Genomic DNA, 23,338 nt, shown 5'->3' on the forward strand with positions numbered 1-23,338 from the left:
TGCTAACGGTAAGCTGTTGCTCCAGCTCTTGTTTCTGTACTTGTCAACTGTTCACAGAACAAAGTTTGATAAAAGTAAGTAATTTCTAAACATAGCAAGAATTATGCTTATTGATCAGTAAAAATATAGAAAATGAATTATTTGCTAATTCAGTCTCAACTCTTAAACATAGCATTTAGCTTTGTGTTGGTTTGGAATTTCAAAACTGTTTATAGAATGAAGAAAACTGTATGCATTTTATATAAAAATATATATTTCTGAAACATTCTAACAGAATGACTATGAGATAGAGAGACATTAGAATACATCTTTAATCCTCACTTGCGAAAACAGTTGAAAACCTTGCGATCTTGGGAAGAATATGGAATAAATTACATATTTAATTATATATAATAAATTGAAAAGCATTTTGTGGGACACAGGAGCTGAACCTTTCAGGTAAAGAGCCAGAAAAGAGTCCAGATCAGGACAATAATGTAACTTCTTTAACGTTAAAATACACGTTTGTTGATTAGAATAAGACTTTTTGACTGAATCAAAAATTAGAATTAAACTACCTGGACAGAAACAGGAGTCTCTTGTAATAGACCAAAAGATGAGGCCCATCGTTCTTGAGTGCCTTCTGAAGTTGACCCCAAAGTAACTAAACAATCCTTCTCCATGAATGTCTCCTTCCAGCCATTTAATTATGGAGAGTGAATAATTCAGAGGCTGGTTGGAAGGTTCAGCCTCTCTGGTAGCGAATAAAGACAATCATTAAATATTTACTCTAGAAAATAAATATGAAACCCCTGTGAAATTGGCAATTTGAGCCAAAATTAATTCTTCAGCAGCGTCTCTACTCGAACAGAGGATATGGAACGCAGGTGAGTTTCAGCTTCTCTCCAAATGGCTGTTTTATTAAAGGCCTCTAATGAATCGATTGAAAGGAGCAGCCGCGTGGATGTGGAAGCTGTCCAGGCTGAACCTTCTAATCTCCAGTTCAGCTTTTGTCTTTGCTCTGCGGTCTCACGGTCATGTTCGCAAAGGTCTAGGAGGAAATCTTCAAGTAGATTTATCCGACCTTGTCTGTTTTAGAAGACAAGCTTCTTGTGGAAAAAGTCTGACTTTTGTTTATGAACGCCCTGTTTACAAAGAAATCTTGCTTCATCGGAGCGTACAAGGATTTCTCATCTTCTCAACAGGTGTTTTTTAAAACCTGCCTTCAGGAAGGGTCTAAGAAAGTGCTTCTAGAAAGCATCAAGTACTAATCTAGAAATCAATAACTGCTAAATATGAAATTGTCCATTGTTCTTCCGATCTCAGGCAGTCAATAGCATTAATTTATTTCTGTCTCCTTTTTCAAAATCTCTCATTACTCTTGTTACGGCCTGAAAACCGCCCACACTAAACAAATCCGCAAAATGGTGACGGTTTAATTTTTCACCTCATAAGCTCTTCTTTACCCCCCCTTAAATAAATAAACCTCGTCATTAACATTGTCCACATTCTCACACACTTTATGCTACATCACTTCAACAACAGGACTTTGATACAGCTCCTCTGATCGCGCTGCCTCCCAACCTTCGTCTGTCACTTCGTTTTTTTATCAAACGGAAGATTAATTTATTCCGTACTGGTTAAATTCAAGGTTTTTACGTAGGTCAGTTAAGGCGTCACTCTGATTGGCAAAATGAGAACAGCGAGTTTGGTCTTGGACTTAGCTGTGGTCTAGATCAATGTGTGCGTCAGGTACCAAATAAAGTTGCGAAAACTAAAGACCGTCTATTAGCCTTCTTAGTCAGGAACGCTGTAGTATATTCAAATATGGAGTACTGTAGGGTTAAAAAAAGATGGGCTACACAGTAAGGCAGCAGAAGGTGAAGGACCATAGTAACATTAAAACATTGAAATAAATATTAGAACTACTTTAATTAAAACACCTATGTTTGTACAATTTAGTGTGGGTTTGCAAAAACATTATAATTGATAAGAAATAACACGGAGAATAATATTTGAATACAATTTTCCAATTGTCTCAAAAATAAGTTAATTTAAATATTAAAAAGGTTTTTTAAAGTAAAAGTGTTTGCGGGGTATTCATTTTTTATTTAGCTTGTACTTTCCATTACTGCAGGAAACACGACCCAACCTGAAAATAATTCACAGCTCGATGAGAAGACGTGACCTTGAAACTCCCGACAAAACTTCAAGAGTTCAAGCGGATCTATAAATCAGCCAATAGGGGGGGTCGCGGTCGCAAACATACGTCTTGGACTTCTTGTTTGTTTCTCGGAGAGGCGGCGACATACGTCAGCCTGAAGGCCGACGCTCGCTCGTCCATCTCCGACCTCATCTCGTGTAGGAAAGCTGACCCGCAGCTGAAGGGACGCGACCTCTGATGAAGCACCGGCTCCGGATTTATTGACTCGCAGAGACGGATGGAGCGAGCCGGAGTGATGGCTGTGGGATGATAACAGGTCACGCTGTGTTCCCATCAGCGCACAGTTACCTGGTATATCATCTGGCCTGTCCTGAACTTGAACACGTTCTTTTGGATTGGACTGGACATGTGATACAAAAAATACCTGGAGTGGAGTTGAGACGAGGAAGAGAATATAAAGTGGACACTTGGATGATTACCAAATATTCTTTTACTTCTGCCCAAGGCTGTGAGGAGTTATGCTAGTGTCTGTCGCAGGTTTATTATTTACAGAACCGAACTAAGACACATTTATATTTTGCAACAATATTTTACACGTCAAACCAAGATACACAATAAAAGCAAAGCTAGGCCTTTTTACAGAAAGGAAGAAAAAAAGAAGCGACAATAAAAGACACAGCAACAAAATAAGACCAGACAAGAAACACAACAAGCCGTGCACGGACCAGACACGCAACAGATTTTGTCTCCCGTGAGATGATGTTCTGCGGATTTGATGTTTAACATTTTACGAGTACGTGCCGAACTTCAGAACAATGTCAGGAGGATAAAGAATAAAAATAATCACATAAAAAGACACGTAATAGTAGACAAAAATGAAAGACCCTCGTGTCTGTGGCCCGGTCTTGAGAAGAAGATAAGTCTGGTGGGTTTGAGACATGGCAGTGGTACGACACGACCGGTCACAAGAAGTCGAGTAAGGCAGGGACATGCAGCAACAGACGGGCAGAAACAAGACACAACAAGACGTAGAGACACAACGAGACGAGGATAGGAACACGGACATGACAAGAAAAGGACAAAAGAACAACACATGCAATAATAGGCAGTGTAACGCTCGACAAGACAGGCGGCGATTACGAACGCATCACAACGAGTAAAGAAAGAGCCACACTTGCAACAGAACAAGAGACGAGGCGCAGCGACTAGAGAAGAAGCACATTTCCCAGAAAAGTCGAGCAAGACACAATTAAAGATGACAAGTAACGAAAGGACAAAAAACGGTGGCGAAACAAGACGAGACATTTATTGACGAAATACACAATAACAAGACAGCGACTCTCAGGTCATGATGGACAGATGGAAGTTGTGACATCTGTGATGACTTCTGAACTCATCTGGAGATCAAGTGACAGCGCGGCTCTGAATTAAAGCCGAAAATGAATTACTGTCCATCACAGCTGCTTCTTTGTCGATGTGAGCGGTAAGCCCGCGACGGAGCGCCTCACAAATAAAAAACCCAACATCACTCTCAGGTCTTAAAAGGCTGTTGAGGCAGTAAAAAGCTCAGTGAACTTGAAAATGGGTTTTTGCCAGCAGAGGAGTCCTGCTCCGACTCCTGCCTCCGTTATCTCTGCCGACTAATAAAGAAGCACTTGGCCTCGCCAACTCGTAACGCTTCCCCTCGCCGTGCCCATTAATGCAGATTATCTTTAGGCGTGCGCACGTGTCAGTGGTGAAATTAACAAGATATAAACGAGTCGTTTGTTGACTTCCTAATCTTATAATGGACTTTTATGACTCGATGAATACCTGGAGTAGAAAACAATCTCACGGAGATCAAGCAAGCGTCAGATGGAGCAACACTGAGCTGATTCTCACTCTCTGTGCAAACATGTAGTTTTCCTCCTCAATATTCATCGTTTCTTACAATAACAGCTGGAGATGCTGATCCTCGAGGCCGAGGGGAAAAAAAATAAACATCTACTCATTTTATTTGGCCAAACATTTTTTTCATTTTAGGCATTTTATGTAAACCAATAACAAGCTGCACATCAGCATGGTCTGGGAGTCCAACTTTCAGAGGCCATTACAGCAATTAAGAAATGAAAAGATTGAGTCAAGGACTCGTCTCTTACCTCCTTCCCCGACAGGTAGTAGGCTGACAGCAGGCCGCCGACGAAGCGGATGTTGACCTCGAAGACGGACACTTCCGCATTCTGCAGCAGACGAGACGAGCAGAATGTGAGTGAAAAACTGCAGAGATCTTGGAAAACCTTTAAATCTTAGTAAACATTTTTAATAGTCCTAATGTTTGCTTCTTTATATCTTCCACTATCAATACATTGTTCACCTTTTCTTTTCTAGTTCCCCCTTCTTTAAGTTATTTAGTTTTTCTCTAGTTCCAGTTTTCAACATTTTACTTCTACTTTTCTCACCTATTTTGCAAAAAAATATATATTTTCATCATTTCCCCCCATTTTTTAGCGTTTCTTCTTCGAGTTTAATTATTATTAAAATATATTAAACAATTAATAATTTGTTCTTCATTTTTACACCTTCTCTGACTTTTCAAAAGAAAACCCTCCTTCTCATCATCTGTTCCACTTTTTCAGTGGTTTGCATTATTTTTCTTTTAATTTTTCCATCTTTTCATTTCAATTTTTTCCACCATATAAGTGATTAGATTCTTTTTCCATTTTTGTACTTTTTCACTCCTTTTTACTTCTTCTATTATTCTTAATTAGTGTGACTTCTCAGAAATAAAAAAACAAGCAACAGTGAGCACCTAGAAGACACGAAGGTCGTTTTTTTGTCTCCATTTGGTTCAACATGCATCTATAAAAACAAAACATTCACATTGAAAACTAATAAACCGTGAGTGACAAACTGAGGCATCATGTCTTGGAACTCTTTCCAGTGAGTCACAACAACGCACGTTTAATCAGAACCACAACACCCACGTAAACTTCCATCACAGTTCGTCGTCACCCGAGGTTTTCTTAAGAGTCAATTTTTTAATCTTTATCGTCCAACTTTGATCTTTTGGCAGACTTTCATCTGCTCATTAAAGCAATTTGTCCAGATTTCATCATCGCGGCTCTGACCGTTTAAGTTGTGGGTCTGAAAGTTCGTCCATTTGTTCCACCATTTGAAGAAGAAAATGCATTTTAAAATGATTCTGCTTGGTTAAGTTCCTGACAGTACGGATGAGTCCGCTAACTTGGGGCCATATTGTGTCTCATGTCATCATGGGTTGTTGGATTGTACTTAAAGCGAAAGTTTAACCGAACCTTGAAAGAAAGATTTAGAAAAACAAAAAAACTTTCCACCCTCAACGACTGCCATAGTAAACAGTAGCTACGTCACATACGTCGCGTCTTCGGAGCAGATACCGGCGTAAATGTCTCGAGAAGACACTCATTTTACCACAAAACAACAATAATATAATATAATAACTTAATAACTTGTTTTGATTGGCGTAACATCAAGTTATGGCGATAGTGTTCCAACAGCTGGTTGCAATCAGCGTTAAAAAGTAGGCGGGTTGAGACACAGCACTGTATCTCAACTCGCATACTTCTCTTAGTGCACTGGAGGTTAGTATGCATCAGGATAGTGTACATACTAAATAGTAACAAAATCTCGACAGATAGTATGTCTCAAATCAAACACTGCCGCTACACACTAACAGGAAATGATGCGAAAGCTTCTTCTTCTACTACTATTTAACGATGATTTCAACCAGCTGTAGGAACACTATCAACACCTGCTGGCAGCACGTTTGGTTTGGATCAAGAAATATGAGAAACAAAATTATTTGCAAGATATTTACGCCGGTATCGGCACCGAAGACATTTCATCCTCCTACTGCTGCTGAAAATGCACCTGTAAGTACAGCACATACATATATATATATATATATATATATATTTGACGTAACTTCCGTTAACAACGTCACTAAGATGGCGTCCGTTTAGGGTAGAAAGTGTCCATCGATCCATACTCATAGTTTTGTGGGCGTTTCAGGGACAATTTAGTGTGCATGGAGCACTACATTTCACATACCAAGAATTGAGACGTACTTTTGCACTAAAAATACTAAGTTTAAGTATGCAAGTATGCGATTTGAGACACAGCTCCGGTCTGTGTTTGGGTGGTTTTACATCAGCATTGATAAACTTGCATTATCCAATTGCAGAAACTGGAGAGTTCACTGGTGCTATAGAGAAATAAAACAAGACTAGTATTTCGTAAAAATGTCACTAGACAAGCTAAAAAAAACTAAATGTTAAATAAATCATAAAAAGATCTGAGTTAAAGAGCAGATTAGAGGAAAAATATGAATGCAAAACAACATTTATTATCCTTATAAATAACTGTTAATTATAAGTTTACATGCAGTTGTTAAGACTGGTAATGAATGTGCATCTATATTTGTTTGTGTAACCATCAGTGTCGTCGTGACGAGAAGAGAAACTACAACAGTTATCATCATTCAAACCCAAACAAATCCCAACATCATCAGCACGACTTTATATTTTCATATTATTGCTCGTTCAGCTTCTCCGTTTCCCCACTTAGTCCACGTTAAAGACCCGTCGACAGCTCCGCTCTGAAGTCAGGGCGTTATCGGCTCCGCTCATCTGGCCCGGGCCCGTAATGAGTTCTGTGCTTTGTCAGATTCTCGCTCGCTCGGTAATGACTCCAATCTTGCACCATCAGGAGACTTCACTCCTCGTCTGCCGGCTGTGTCAGGACGCCGGGATTTATCGGAGGTCAAGTGAAGGCTGAGTCAGCGGGACGGGGTCGTCCCTGTGATCCCCCGTCCGGCCCGGAGAGGAGCTGAAGGTGTCGGTGGAGTCCAGGAAAACCTTCTTCTAACGAGGCGAACGAGCTGCACATCAGGCTCGTCAATCATCTCTCGCCGGTTCCTCTCCTCCAGACGGAGTCTATTGTCCTATCTGCGGGTGACAGCTGCGACTCGCTGCCACTCACACAAACTGACGGATTCATAAAGATGCTGCTCCCCGACTCCATTGTTGCGACTCAATCTGAAGCAACTTCCTCTGATGCTTTGTCCAAATCCTGTCATTGTATTTTTATCACTCTGAAACAGTGCTCGTATCTGCCAGTCTTTCTAATGACAAATTACTGAAAAGTTCTGCTTGGGAAGTCATTTGACAAAACTAGACTTTAGTTTTCCCCTCTTCTTCTTATTATTCTCATCTTCTCATTTCTTCCACGGGGTTTATAATTTTTGTTTAGTTCTATTTTGGTTATCCGACTTGTTCAGTTATTTTCTTCTCTGGGTTTAACCTTTTTACTTAGTTCTTATTCAGTTTTAACCATCTTGTTCAGTTATTTTCTTCTCCGGGGTTTAACCTTTTTATTTAGATCATATTAAGTTTTAACTGTCTTGTTCAGTTCTTTACTTATTTAGTTCGTATTTAGTTTTAACCTTCTTGTTCAGTTCTTTACTTCTCTGGGTTTAATATTTTTATTTAGTTCATATTAAGTTTTAACCTTCTTGTTCAGTTCTTTACTTCTCCAGGTTTAACCTTCTTGTTCAGAAAACAAACTGAAGAAGAAGAAAAAAAACTAGAGGATAAAAAATCCTCTATTTTGTTTTCTACAAGTTTGGACCTTCTTCCTTTCCTTCTCCTATCCCAGCCTTCTGAGGAAAATCCACCTGTTAGTATTTTCCAGTCACCACAGAAGAAAGAAAAAAAAAATTGTACCTCTTAATGGGAACTTAATCTTTTGGCTCAGCTTTTTTTTTTCCCCACCCATCTAAAGAGGCTGCACGGACCCATTACATGAATACAACCATCCTCATGAAAATATAATGATGATCACATGATTGCTCTCATCATAATTGAAGTTATTTAATATTAATCTGCAATATCATTATCGGCAGAGTCGTCACCGCGATAATCGGCTTCATTAGGATCGTCATAAAAGCTGCAGCATCACAGTTTGAGCCAACCTTGTATTTAGAGAGAAGTAACTGGGAATTTTATGCAATTATACATGAATTTATTCATTTATCCTTCTTTTAAATATAGTTGTATGTCAAGAAAATACATACATTTGGTTAAAAATGTTTAAAAATATCCCTTAATTAACAGTTTGGATTCTTCTAAATAGACTTTGAGACATTTTGAGACCTGCGAGACGACAACTGTGAACGTCCTACAGAGGAAGTGAGAAGGCTAAAAGCATCAACACTAAGTGACACTGGCCCGCTGGGACACGTGGAAAACAATATGCTTTCACACGTTCAAAGTCAAATCACATGAACTGTAACTTGGCTCAAAGTGCAAGAACCTGGAGGAGTGAAAGCAATTTGAGCACAAAAAAAAACACGGCAAAGAGAAAAACAAGAGGGTTCCTGCTGAGACACTGCGGTTTGATTGACAGAACAACTGCTGGTTATCGTGGGGGGGCGCGCTGACATGAGGCAGACGTGCAGAGAAGGTTTTTTCTGGTGAACAAACAAGTTATATTTTCAATCCTTCCTTAGGTTGGAGGAGTTGAAGTATATGTTGATGACAAGTGAGGAAAGTTGGGAATTGTGGGAATTGTGAAGAATATGAGCTGAACTAAAAGGCAAAGCTCTCGGACGATTTCTTGTCTTGACATCCAGGGGACACTCAGAGCAGAACCATTTGAGATGTTCAAGATATATTTCAGTGAGTTGTTGAACTGAGAGGAGACCCTTGAGAGAGCGCGTCTCTGCCGCTGCCCCCGCGACCCGACCTTACAAGTGAGAAAACAACTCTGCAGTCGTTCATCTCCAAAGTCCCCTGAATCCCAGCGTCTCCCGTGAGCTCATCTCCACGAGAGCAGCCAGGTGCGGAGCTAAATCACGAAATCATTAAAAGTCACAACCAAACCACAGACTTGTAGATCAGGCTTTGTCTCCGTAGACGTGTGACCACATAACTCCCCGATTCACGAGGTTCCTCGTAAAATATTGATGGCACTCGGAGGCTTGTTGCCGAAGAATCTGCCCTTGACGAGGAGATCCGCAGCGTCGAAAAACAACTGTGTCGAGGACCAGGTGTGTGTTTTGGGCGCTGCACCAACGAAAGGAGGTGATGTAGCCAGCAGCGCAATTTAAAAAAAAAAGAAAGCAGTGCAAACTTACTGGATATTGACCTGTGCATTGAAACTTTTTTGGGGATTCTTTTTTCTAATAATACATTTTCTATAGAAAGATTTAATTTTTAATTTCCTAGTGGTTGAGTTTTTATGACTTTTTCTGCTAGTATAAAGTATTTTTTGGACTCACTACTGAACTTTATTTATGGTTAACATTTTTACAGTTTATTCCTTGAAGTATTTTCAGGTACTTTTCAGTTAAAAATACACTCACCATGTTGAAGTCCAGGTTCTTCTCCACCCACTCTGTGGCGGCATCGAACTCGTCGTACATTTCCATGATGTAGAGCGAGTCCAGGGCGTCCACGATGGTGGCTCCTTTGATGCTTCCTGCAGAACATGACGAGCCAAAGTTCAATTTCAAATCATACCTAAGAACAAGAATTCAATTTGGTTTATATATAGAAATATAAAATGGCAGTGGAAGGAGCCTCATGGGAGGAGAAACCCCTGCATGGGATGAACCACAGTAAAACCTTAGCATTCTTCTTTTATGTTTATGGCGTTTGTTCATTTAAACGATCTGTTGATTTATTTCCTTCGTTGCCGAGCTTCCAGTTAATTAAATATCACACGATGATGAAGTTACTTTGAGGAGCCTTTTTTTATTTGCCAACGTGCCTCGTCGGCGAAACGATTATTTCTTTCCACTTTGTGTCAGCGGGTCTGCACGGGAGCTCCACCCACTTGAAGATGCGCTTCTGCACTCATGGCTCACGCAGAGAATTGATGAGGAGGTTTTGTTACGAGTCTCTTCTATAGGTTTGGTGAAGCTGGCCTGGTGTGATGTTCAGTTCATGTCATGTTTTCAGAAATTGACAGGGAACAATTGTTAAAAGGAAACTAATGTGTTGATGCAAGTGTGTCTTAAATAGATGTTGGACTCTATTGTATCATCAGTTTTCATTGAAATATTGACATTAGAAAATTATCACTGAAAACACTTCCAAGGCCGGTCACCGGGCATCATCGATCCCGGAAGTCTCCACCTCTAAGGGACTCGTTGTATCGTTGTATAAACAAAGCGGGGCGTGATTACAGCTGGATGCTGGAGGAGTGAAAACATTATTACGTCATAATGGACACGGCTCTCGTAACCTCTCGTTCGCTGAGATTTCAGACGGCGGAGAACTTTATAAAGTAATGAGTTCAAAACTTGGTCATGATGAGTGACAGTAGTTTTTATCCATTTTCGTTTTCTCAACGGTGTCAAACGTTAACGTATAAAACTAGTGTTTTCAGGCAAACTGGTCTAAGTGGATCGTACAGAAGTACAGAAGCGAACAACACAAAGCTTTTAGCGGCGGCGCTGCACTTGTGAACACGAGTCCTCCTTTGCATGATTTGAGGCAGAAAAAGAGAAAAGACAAGACATGCTCGACGTGCAGACACAAAGATGATACAGAAGTGAGGGAGCAATCATGATTATGTAATGAGAAAAACTAAAAAAAAGTCCAGAACATTTTCAAAAAAAAGGTTTGAGAGCAGTTTCTAAATCTGTCAATCATCAAATGTATTTTGGTTCCAATCCCTGCAGAGCAACGAAGAGCAGGATACAGATGCAATTCCAAACGTCTACAAAGAGAATCAGAACCTTTTGAATAAACTTCCTTGTTCTGATTTTAAAGGAAGCAGCGAAGAACGCCGAACAATCCCAGTTTTGTCAGAACGCTCAGACTAGCTTCGATGTGTTCATCATATTCAATGGCTTTTATATTTTTTTCACAGACTATTTTCTTAAGTAAACTCGTCACACATTCTTTTCATAACATTCAAAGCAAATCTTCTGTAAAAGATAATAATTCGGAGATGATTAGTCGATGAAGAGGGTGAAGTATTTCAATGCCAACTGGAAAATCACTGAAGCAGCACATTGACTTTACAAAAAACATAATAGAATCATGTCAATAAAGTTATTTCCGAGATTAAAAAATTGTGCGATGTCACGGCAACAAAAGACATTCTTGAATGTGTGTCACCGTTGACAATAATGAAAGTTAAACCAGGGCAGCGGCGGAAAGAGGCAACGCAAGCAAATGAACCTTCAAAACCATCATGAATCTAGATGGAGATACAGAACCGTCCAAAATCTGGAGACGAACAAACCAACGTTGGAGATACAAGAGACACTTTGCTCCGCCATTGTCTTGTTACCGCTTCCTTCCTGCCGAACGTGCGATGAGAGATTCAGAAGACGGCTATTTTCAAGAGCACACTTTTGACGTTTCTGGTGTGAAACGCTGGTGACTTTTGTGTTTCTCCAATTTGCTGCGACAAAACAATCTGTGTGTCTCTCTGCAGATGGACTTTCAAATATCATCTGTGAACGTTTCAACGACGATCTAAAAAGGAACCAATCTATCAGAAAAGGGACCCTGTCGCCGTGGTAACCATCAAAAGTAAGACCCTCCAAACACAAACCATTTGATCATGATCTTCAGGAGTAATATATATGTATGATTGACTTGTGAATGCAAGATAGTAAAACTCACTAAATGAATGCGGTGAAAAGTTCACTGGGAGGAGGTGAGACGAGAAGCATAGCGAGTATTTATTAAGCTAGGAAGTGAGTAATGTTATGTACGTCATAGCTCAGAGTAGAAGTTGCTGGTTCAATCACAGCTCCGGATGAGATTTTGGGGTTGCGTCCTTGAGCAAGACATTTTCCCCCGTTAGCTCCTGATGGATGAGCTGGCGCGCTGCTGTGTGAATGGTTCAATGCGTGACTTAGTAAAGCACTTTGGTGCTGAATAAGCATAGGAAAAAGTGCTATATAAGAAAGAGCCATTTACATTTACCATTTAGCTTCAGGCTGCTTCAAAGCTGAGAGACACAGACATCTTCCATTATTAAGAAAAGATTCTTGTTAAGATAACTGGTGAAAGTTAAGTACGGCCTTAAGATGTTGTTCTTTCTCTAGTGTGAAAATGTCGTTTCTCAGAAAACGTTCCAGGATTACCTCGCCGTTTCCATCGTGGGTTTTATTTGTGCACACCCCAGGGCTGTTGACAGTGATAGACCAAGAGTGATGAACCATCAATATCTCCATCTCTGGGGAGGTACGAGAACAAAAAACTCAATCCAGGACTCTCCTTAAATGTCCTGGTCTCCAGTGATAACATTTTGGAGCTTGAGAATATACAGGAGGAAGCTGCCCGTCCAGAGACATGATGTCATGTGACCTCAGGGCAGAGAAGGCTTCCTAAATCATCCTGTTTACCACGTCGGGGATGTTAAATCTCCAGATGGAAGCAGGAAACAGATGTGTTGGAGACGTGTGGGAGGCGTAAAATATTCACCAGGAATTTAAAAGAAAATAACATCTTATAATAAATATAAATTGTGTTCTTCTGAATTTCCTTGCGGGAAGTTCAGTAGCAAAACATTTTCAAAGAAACGTCCATGAGGATCCACAGCCTGGTCGCCCAAAGCCTGGATGTCGGGCTAGGACAGGTCAACTGCTGCTGGTTAGCCTGACACAACATCCCTTCTTTTGTGGGTCAAGCCAGTAGGAAGGAAGTGCGTGTGTCAGATGATATTTTGGATGTATCCCTCGCCGATATACTCCACTCAATCATTTATCAAGGACCACGGCGCTTCAATAAATCATGGCTGGATGAAGAACAAACCACTGTTTTCACAGATGGAGAGAACATCAAGCACCAACACACGTCAGATGATCTACCAACTGCAACAATGATCAACGGTATTGATCATCGAAGGCGTTCTTATCGCACTTACTTCCACGATAAACATCGGGTTTTTGAGCTGGTATAATAGGACGATCAAGGATGTTTGAACATTTATTCATATTATATTTTAGTAAATTCATAACTTCCATAGAAAGTATTTATTCAAGCCCTTTGACAACCAACTTTTTTTATCCAGCCCGGTCTTATTTTGATATATTTGCTGTAGAATCATTTAGAAATGTGCAATAAACAAATGCTTTCGACCCTTGAAGGTACATTTTAATATCTGGGAATGTGTTTTAATAAAAACTGCATATTCAAACTTTATAATAATAATAATAATAATAATATCTATTTATATAGCCCCTTTCTAGACCAGGGTCACAAAGCGCTTTGACAGCCATTCACACCTACTGATGGGAGTAGGCCGTTATAACACCCAAAAGAGACGTGAATAAATTAACTGTGATCTATTTGAACTATATTCCATCAATACATAATAATAAAAAATATTCACTTCTTGACTTTTCCTGTAGTTGGACTTGAAACATTCCTAAATTAAAAGATAATATTTCTTTATACATGGTATTCAGTGAGGATCAGGCTAAAAAAAGTGAAAAAATAACTAGCCTACTAACTCACCCTAAATGACCAACCAAATTATTATCCTCAAATAATGGATGTATCACCTCATGTTTTACCTTTTAAAAGCTGAAAGGCTTATAATTCAAGGTTTAATTTAGCTATATAATATTTTTTTTATAATATTCTCTTTGCTTGTCAAATGGGCTTTGACATTGAGATGCTTTTAAAATATGAATACCTGGACTTACAGGTCTCAACATACCCTTATGTCAACGCAGGCGACACTTCTTGACCCATTGTTCCACATGCTGACAGGGTCTCTGGGTGTGTTGTCAGCTCCTTGTGGCTATTGTGACTTAATCTGCTGATCTGTTCTCGTGTCGTGTTGTTACAGAGTTTTTTCAATTGTAGAGAGCTTGACCCTGAGCTGGGGGGGTCACAGCCGGAGCTCGGGTCAAGCCGTGTGCTGCTGTGTGTGCAGGAAATATTTGTGCTCTCGTTTTTTTTTATGTGCGGATGTGGGGTTATTTACTGGTGTAATTGTCTGATAAAAAAAATGTAAGAAGATGTGACGACACATCATAATCTACACTTAAAGTGCACCTAATGTGTTGATTTAAGTGTCTCTTAAACTGTTCGACGACCTCTATTATACTCATCAGTATCTGTCTTTTTGCACAAAACTCTCATTTAATAAATATATGTACATTAGAAAATACACTTAAGCCCCGCCCACTTAAAATGCTCTGTTTTGGCTGAGAAGAAATCTCGTCCAAGCAACCACGCCCACTCTGCTATGATTGGTCACAAAAACACAAGTTGCATACAAGGACTCACATAAAAGTCTAACAAACCCCTGAAACTCCCATTTTATCCATTAAAAAACGAATAATTAAAATAAGGCTGCTTAATGTACACATTACAAAAACACCTAAAGGCAGAAGTAACTCTCACCATGTTAACGTAAATATATAAATATGTTTTATGATTAACGTGTAGGTTCTTAACCGATTAGTAAATGTAAAAATCAATGAAGACCTCAATTACGTAACATGCACTTGTACAGCAACATTATGGACACTCAAAGACACATTGTAAAAGTACAAAAATGGATAATAAAAACAATGCCAGATTCCAATCTCTTTGTAGGACTGCTCTTAAAATCCCTAGATAAAAATAAGACCATTAGTGACACTACTTATGATCACATACTGATTGAAGCCACAAAACTTCACACGTCTGACAGTGCAAATGTATATAAAAGATGATATAATCAACAATCAGGAAATAAAACATCACCTTGATGAAAGTGCACAAAGAGGAAGTGTGTAGGAAGCGGTAAGACGTGGGTGTACTCGTCAATCGCTGATTCACAGAAGAAGAAATGAAAAAAGAAACGCTTGAGAATGAGGTGGATGGCAGCACGCCGAGTAAAAAAAACAAGCTCACTTCCGGTGACGGACACCATCAGTCTCTTATTTACACTCCCTCAGGCCTCTCAGGTCGTTCAATCTCAATGTGGGCGGCTGTTTGTCACAACTACACAACACTGTGTTCAGGCTCTTCAAATATTTACCTCCGTGGAGAAAATGTATGTAAATAAAAAAACGAAAATTATAATTCAGGTTCAACTAAATATTACACTTTATGTTTAGTAAATGAGTCAATATTGCTTCAAAGGTAAAAAAAAAAAAACGGTTTAAGGAAAAGAACCAATGAGGTTCATGATGTGGTGAATGAGGAAAGGTGTGACTAGAGGATGACTGTTTAAGGAAAAGTAGTAATTATATCAAATTACAAAAAACTTGTTTCATGACTTATTGGTCTACCAACTTATTGGAACAAGTCTTTGAAATATTGAAGAACATACTGGAGTTTAAGTTTAAAGTTTGTTTCATTCAAGTTCACCAGGTCAATTTCTAAACCAAGTCAAGTTTGTCTGACTCCGATGTATCCAAGTCAGTTTGTATTTAGTCATGTCTATTTCTGACCGACTCATTTACCAGGGCTTTTTTTTTTTAAACCTTTTAGTTAACTTAGTTATTAGGATTGACCAGCTTTAACTCAGAGTTACCCATTCATGTAATTTGATTAAGGTCTTGTGTGCTTACTAAGTTCTTTTGTGGCTTTCACTGTCACCGAAGTCTTCTGAGGTGTCAATGTTCACACATTTTTCAACACGTGTAAACGAAGCTTCTAACCATAGTGTATCCAGTTTTACCAGATTTGTGACCTCCAGTAAGTTATCCCTCTACGGCAGTTGGCTACATAACCACTAGAGGGTGTTGGGTTGTTAATTCAAACTCTGACATAATGCATTTGCAGAAAAGCCCTTCCAGTAGTTACCAGACAAAAACATTTGTTTTTTTTAAACCCATTTCAAATAAGTACTTCATTTATAGCAAATATAACAGATCGGCCACAGAACTTAATTTACCATCTTTTACGTCTCACTTTAAATCGTTTAGCTTTTTTAAAAATCAACAGTGCTCCTTATAAGTTGTATGTATTAACACCATCTTTACCTACTAACCTCGAACGGATTTGACGTGGTAACCATCGTTCAAAAATGTGTCTACAAATTGGCAAACTAAAACAAACAAAAATGCCAAATATTTATTTTGTCCTTTACAAATATTTAAAACACTTTTTTAATGACAATACACACTCATTTATGAATACACATTGCTGTAATTGTATGTTTTAACAATCATTCATGAAAGCTTTTGAATTAAGTCAAAAAACTTGATGATTGAAAACTTGAAATCACAGTCTACCATCAGAGTCCTACTATCATGACCAAAACACGCAGGCCTCATTGGTCAACTGCGTCACTTGCAAGCATGTCTGTAATGATTTTTGATTTTATATCAGTGTAGACGTGGACACCCCTACTACCAGCTACTGTGTAAGCCTTCCCAGTTTACCCTATAACACTAAAGTCCATATCAAAGTGTATTGGACTTCCCAGGTAAAAATGTATTTTAAACTCAAATGTTTTACTTATGTTTGGCAGGTGTGACTTGTTGATTAGAGGTCATCCAGCAAGTTACAAGTTAATTTATCATCAGGTTTTGTTTTCCAAAGACAGAATTATATTCATAAACAACAGGATTTTAATTGGGTTCACTTGGCACAGCAGTGTCCCTGAATGTGTCAATGGAGGGAGGAATGACTCAGAAGAGAACAAAGATGACCAGCAAAAGGATAAAAGAGAAAATAAATTACAAAGTCAGACTCAGATTCAGATGCTTAGTAAATGAATCTTCTTCCACAAAACACATTTATTTTCCTGCTGTGTTTCAGTTCATAAAATTAAGCTCCCAACCCGAAAAAAAAACAAAACTCATTAGCAGGATGTAGACAACAATCCGCCAGAGGACCTGATAGATTACCTCGGCTCTTCGGAACATGACAATTATGCCGGAATATCAGACAGTATCGGCCGGCAGGAATGCTGCAGAGTCTCAATTGGCTCATTTGGTGGTGCTCCGTTTTGTTTCTGACAGATACTGCCATGGAAACAACCAACAGTCAGAAAACCGACGGTGCTGAAAGCAAAACTTTTCCCTGGCCTTCCGCTACAGACAAATTAATATCGGAACTACACGCTGACTCAGCACTTACAAACCGAAAAAAAGCTGCCTCAGCCTGAAAAAGACAGACAGCAGTCAGGGAAAAAAAAACTAAAGCAGCTTACGTCTTATGAAAATACATTTCTCCTCCCTCAGCAAACCGGAAAAACTGATTTTCCAATATTTCCTTCCACAGTTCAACGGACGCCTCAGAAATCCTCGGCAGAAGTGCTCCACGTTGTCGCTCCAGCTCTGCACAAACTCAAGGCTAATCCCTGAGCCTACAATATGATCCACATCTCAACATCTTCAGGCTGGCTGCTGATCCCATTTAGCCCTGAATATCTCCACCGTGCTGTGGATCTGAGCAGGTCACATACGGAAGGTGAGGGAAAGTGATGGCTAAGCATTCGCCTAATCATGTTATCGCAGGAGGAATGCCTGAGTGCGCTGAAATACACATCCGCAGTGTATTAACCTCTCGGCATCTGCTGCCAGATACTCAGTCATCAACACTTTTTTGTCAAGGGTACGATGAAAGACAGGCCCGGCTGTGTGTGCAGTCGGCTCCGGAGGAACAGGCGGTCCGGAGAAGACGTAGTTCCCCGAGGGGAGAGGGAAACGTCAGGAGGCTCATTTGTAGGTGTGTGGCAAAGCGTCCTGGGAGTTCTGCAAGAGAAGGGATGACCTTGAAGGGAGCACTACGGCGAAGTGTTTATCCCACGGAGGATGTAGGACCCAAAACCTTAAAGGCTTCGGCAACCTTTGTTGCTGTAAGACTTGGAGGCAGCCACAACCAGAACTTCCTCACGCTCCACAAAAAAATGAGAATAAAAAACTGTATAGATCCTAAAGTGTTTGGAGCATTGAGGCTGTTATTTGATGACTAGTATTTAACGGGTTTAACTTTAAGTTAAGAAATGTAAACATTTCTAAATGAGGTTTCTATCAGCTCTAGATATGGATCAAGGTTAGTATGACCATTTGTGCAAATGTCAGAAGGTGAGAAACACATCTAGAAATTGTGTTTCGAACTCATTGTATTCACAAAAAATTAAAAGGTCATCAGATTTCGACCCAATTATTAAATCACTTGAGAGATCTTGCCCTTGAATCCTGATGCTATGCCATGTTTCCTTTATACAGTTTGTTACCATCCAAAACTGAAATGCTGCTGTAGCCTCACTACCATAGGTTGCCTTGCTAGTTTGTATTGTTGGACTAAATCCAAATCATAAAGGGTCAGCTTTTATCTTTAAAAAGACAAATTATTCAATTAACAATTGGCCTTGAATTGTAAGAAAATACAAAATTTAGAACCTTCATATTAGGCCTCTCAATCCTGTGGTTACTCAGGCTGTTAGATCAAATATACATCACATGCTTAATCTATTAGGACTGGATCACAAATATTGGTTCGGCTTCTTCATTCATTTGACTAACGTTGATTAGGTCGAGGCCTTGAAGACATGTTTGCAGGTGGAACAAGGACAGCGCGGTGACGCCTTGGTCTCGATCTTATCGTCTGATTAACAAGTTGTCAATCCAGTCTGACGGATAATTCTGAACATTTCCCCTGAGCGGAATGCTTCTATCAATGAAAGAAATTGTGAACAAGAAGGTAAGGGTTGCCAAACTTGAACCCAGCAGCTCTGTTCATCATCCAAGTCTGATCTCCCCCCCCCCCCCCCACCACACACACACGCACAGACACACATACAAACACACAGAAACCTCGGGGAAGGCTGTTGCAGAATTAGCCGTCAACATTAATTACAGCAATGGAATATCAGGTCCAGACACAAACACGCCGTTGAGGAGCTGAGGCTGTAGCCCACCTCTTATGACTCAATGCCAAGTGACATAACCAAGTTAATGACTCATCTGGAAGATGGTGAACATTTTTACATCTGTGACCGATACCGAAATTAAATTAGACATGATGAAAAGGTCACAACCAAAGTATATATTTTTCTGGGAGTTTGACTAATGACTGAGTTTATACTATCCCTTTAATATCCTCACGTCACCTCTGATGGAGTCAAGCGAACACCTGACCCGCTCTAGTAGAAGAACTCACATTTCCAAGCTCGGGGTCTGAGGTCTGTGGATCAGAATCTGCAGATGGTTCTGAACACGCTCCCGGACCAGAGGAGAGAAATCCTTCCAGACTGTTGCACCTAAGCTTTGGAACGATCTTCCTCTGTGTTTGATGATCTACTGACTCCTTCAAGAAACATCTGAAGATATTTTTATTTGTGCTTTTTTCCTAATTTTCTGGGACTCCTGTGTTTGTCTTTATGTTGTCTTGGCCATTAAGACAATGACCCTACAAGTAACTGTTACTTACTTTTTCATAAGCATGGCCGACACCGTAAACTGTGGCATGGGGACAAAACAAAAAGTGTGTCCGTTACTTGATACTCGACACCATTGATTGATTGAACATAAGGGTTCATATGTCTATTGTTCCCTTTGGCAGGGTGGACTTATGGGATTTTTTTGTTCACGTTTGTCAATAAAGATTTACCACGTCACTCAAAAGAATTCTGATCGAAAGTATCACTGAAGTCACACATTGGGATGGGTATCTAACTTCGAAATTTCTGTGGCACCGGCGGAAATGAGCTTGAGTAGTAGGGAGTATTGAAACATGAAACATGCATGTCTTTTATTGATAGGTTTTCGATACACTTGCATGATCAAAACTTGATAATCTGTGGATTTTTTTTTGAAGAAAAACTGACAAGTGACAACGGCAGTGGATCCATGAGAGTTTGTCACTTGTTAGCAAGTGTTGTTTTGCACTGGAACTTATTTGGTATTCATTAATTTCTGAAAGAAGGCAGCCAAAGCTTACAAATTAAAGTTAAGATTTTTACTATTTGTAATTTCATTGTGAGAAATCATCTCATGAAATTGGTATTGAAAAAAGGATATCGGTATCAAAGTAAAGGTATGGGTACGAGAATCGAATATGTTGGATCAATACCCCGCTCTAGTCACACATCAGTATCAACCAATTCCACATAAAAAAGTGTACTCAACGTCTCTTTGCTGTCCTCTGTTGCATCTCCACAAAGCTGTTTTTTCATCTTCATAGCTACACTTCCCCATCACTCCTCAGTGCATTCATGGTCACATCCTGGTTAGTGGCCGTGACAGATTTTCCGAACAGGATGTCATGGAACATTGCGACAAAATTAGGTTGATATGAATCTCACATTTTCCGAGTCTCTCTATGTTGATGTCGAAATAATGTGGCCACTTTGTACGTCGTGAAAAATCTGGAGCAAAAACTGGCCAATAGTGTGTAACCTAACCAAGCCACACTGGGCTCAGCAGTGCAACAACCGTCGAAGAATCCAGCCCGAGAGAGCTGCCTTGGCGAGGCTGACTGATCACTCAGACCAACATGCCGGTGCTATTGGGCACCGGCTGACACTGAGCAAGTCGATGATAAATCTGGAGGGAAGTTTTGAACTAGATTTAAACTGATATTTACGACCACACTGTTGACTGAAAACTCCAGTGAGAACTTGGTCTGTAGCAATGGTGGTGTGAGTCTAAACACAGAGCAAGCGTAGCTGCTAGACACAATACACATCTGTGCTGGACTCAAACGGAAACCCAAATAAGTCTTGGGCCGACAGCTGGTGCAGGCAAACACAATGTTGAGCCAAGAGGAAAAGAGAAAAGCAGCTCGGAGAATGACTGCCTGCTCCAAAGGCGCAGTATTTTTGAGCAATATTTCAATTCAGCAACGAGGCAGTGGAGGCTGCAGTCGAAACTACTTCTACAGTCAGTGTATCATCATCTCTGTGTTGAAGGTCTTCTATGGCAGGAGACGCATCATCTCTTGGGAGGACAAACAACAAAACAAAAGCAAGTTTCGAAAAGCCACAGCAGCGTTTGACATTCATACCATGGCCTTTTCAATGCTTCCCATGCAGATGTGAAGAGATAACGCTGTCCGTGGAGGAAGACCCGCTTATCTTTCATCCGTGTAACTGTTCAAAACTGTGTTTTTCTTTCAGAGGAGTTGGAAAGAGAACTCTATTCTTCATGAAATAGATGATAACATCAGTTAGACAGGCTTAGAAACTACATTAATGGTCAAACAGAGGAGTTTTTCATTCACTACACACTGCAAAGTTACCCGTCCTTTAAAATGGGAAACAACACATAAAACGGTTACAAAACATCACAACCACTAGCAAAAACACATTGGAAAAAACAAAAGCTTGACTCAGTAAATACAACAGTAAATACAACAGCAAATCAATGAAAAAAACCACAGTCATGTCGATCAAGAATTGGGATTATTTTCAGAGTAATCTGTTCCTTTTTAGAGTTATAGACAAAAATGTTTGTTCATTTTAATGTAGCGACTGGAGCTCAGTTGTAAAAACGTATTTTTAATTGTCATTTTGAAAGAAGATGAAACCAAGCATTAGTCGCTACCTTAAAATTAACAAGACATTTTGTCTATAACTAAAAAGGAACAGATTAGTCTGAAAATAATCCCAAAGTTAGTTGACATGAGGTCAAGTAGAAAATGAGTGACTGAGATCACTTGCGCAATAAATGAAAAAAACATCAACAAACCTTTAAACAAAGTACAATTGGATAATGTTTCAAGGTTTTCTTTTTAAATTTCACATCATAATTCAGCTTTTCTCTCTAGTTAGATCGGAGGCAATCATTCAATCAACATCATGAGTTTTCATGTTTTCTTGACATATTTTGTTTTAGACTTCGACACAGGTGAACCAGGAAGTGGCCAAAAAAAGGACTCTCTCAAATGCATTGCAAGGTTCTAGACCGGCGTCCCATGTTGGAGTTTGCGTTGGCGTGACATACGGCGAAGACCTCTCAGAGCGTTGGCTATCAGCCCGAGACACATTTGCTGTGTGCGTGAGTTATTTAAGTGCTCTGAATGGCCTGCTGCTAACATGATAATGAAAAAACATTACTGTGGATGTCTGTATAATGGGCGAGTTAAACATTTTTGTGGACTCATTTGGCTAATGCAGCACATTATGACAAACATATTTAATAACTTCCCCAACACATTTTAAATACCGTAATAACATCAGTGAGAAGGGAGCAGAGGTGTTTGTTAGCAGAGACATTCAAACACTTCCACTCCGCTTCACTCTGCCTAAATGTCAAAAGGCCTCCGAAATTGTGCCGTTTTCTTCTCGCCCTAAAACAGCAGCCGGCAGGGGTGACCTTTCCATGAGCTGTTACCCACTCAAGTGTGCTTATTGAACACGGACGGGACACGGGTCAACACAGCAGCAGATACACGCTATCACACCGCTTTGAGAGTTCAGAGTAAAGGAATGTTTTAGCCACAGTTGTCAAGGACCAGGAGCTAAAACTGTCCAGTCAAACATACCACAAGATATTGTACCGTGTTTTAATTGCAGTGTGACTGAAAAATACAGAACACAGAGGGGACATAACAGGAAGATGGTGCCTTGAACCTTGAAGGTTCATGGTGAGTTAAACTTGGTTGAAAGTCAAAGAGTACAGTTATGTACCTTTTCTCTGATTCACCCCTGGTTCTTGGTGAAGATTCTCCTTCTCAAATTTCCCTGGCTACATTTCTAGTTGAGGAGACATTTCTATGACCAACTTGCCCTTCAGTGCCTGCTCTGGTGACAACTGGTCTGATCGAAAACATATTTCATCCTCAAAGAACCTGTTAGACTCATTTCCCAATAATATTTCTGCCATTTTGTTATTTCCTGCCTCTTGTACCTCTGGCAAAATATCACAACTTTGCGCCACGACTGCCAAATAAGTTTGAAACAAACTTTTCCCACTGAAGACAGTGGTCAAAGACAGTTTTCGTATGTTCAAAAACCCTTAAGTCAGACCTGGCAGGGAAAAGGACATTTTAGACATTAAGACCAAATATTTGTGTTAAAAAAGAAATCGACAAACAGAGTCTAGTTCGGCATCTCTTTCATGAATCTCATTCTCCTGGGAACATCAAGCATTCAGGCATTAGTATTCTCTGGTCACAGAGGTCTTATCAGAAGAGGGTTCAGACATCTTGATAGGAGGAGAGTCTGACAGTTTCACATCCCCTCTTGCAAGTCTGAATTATTTAAATGGCTCTCTAAACTTGACAAGAAAGAAGCGACATTCCAGGGCAAGTTGGT

At 39.8% G+C, this 23,338-nt stretch overlaps 1 protein-coding gene across 1 annotated transcript in view; it reads right to left on the minus strand.

The window, feature by feature from the left end:
* The window catches only part of man1a1 (mannosidase, alpha, class 1A, member 1), a 96,739-nt gene that overhangs the window by 31,748 nt on the left and 41,653 nt on the right, over positions 1–23,338 (minus strand). Inside the window, exons 3-4 of the mRNA XM_087805286.1 lie at positions 9,525–9,640; positions 4,282–4,362 (exon numbers count right to left, since the gene is read on the minus strand). Coding sequence (XP_087661412.1) covers positions 4,282–4,362; positions 9,525–9,640 — 197 coding nt within the window. The remainder of the gene's footprint in view (positions 1–4,281; positions 4,363–9,524; positions 9,641–23,338) is intronic.

Source organism: Callionymus lyra, chromosome 13 (assembly GCF_982586985.1).
Source record: "Callionymus lyra chromosome 13, fCalLyr1.hap1.1, whole genome shotgun sequence".
In the NCBI taxonomy this organism is placed as follows: domain Eukaryota; kingdom Metazoa; phylum Chordata; class Actinopteri; order Syngnathiformes; family Callionymidae; genus Callionymus; species Callionymus lyra.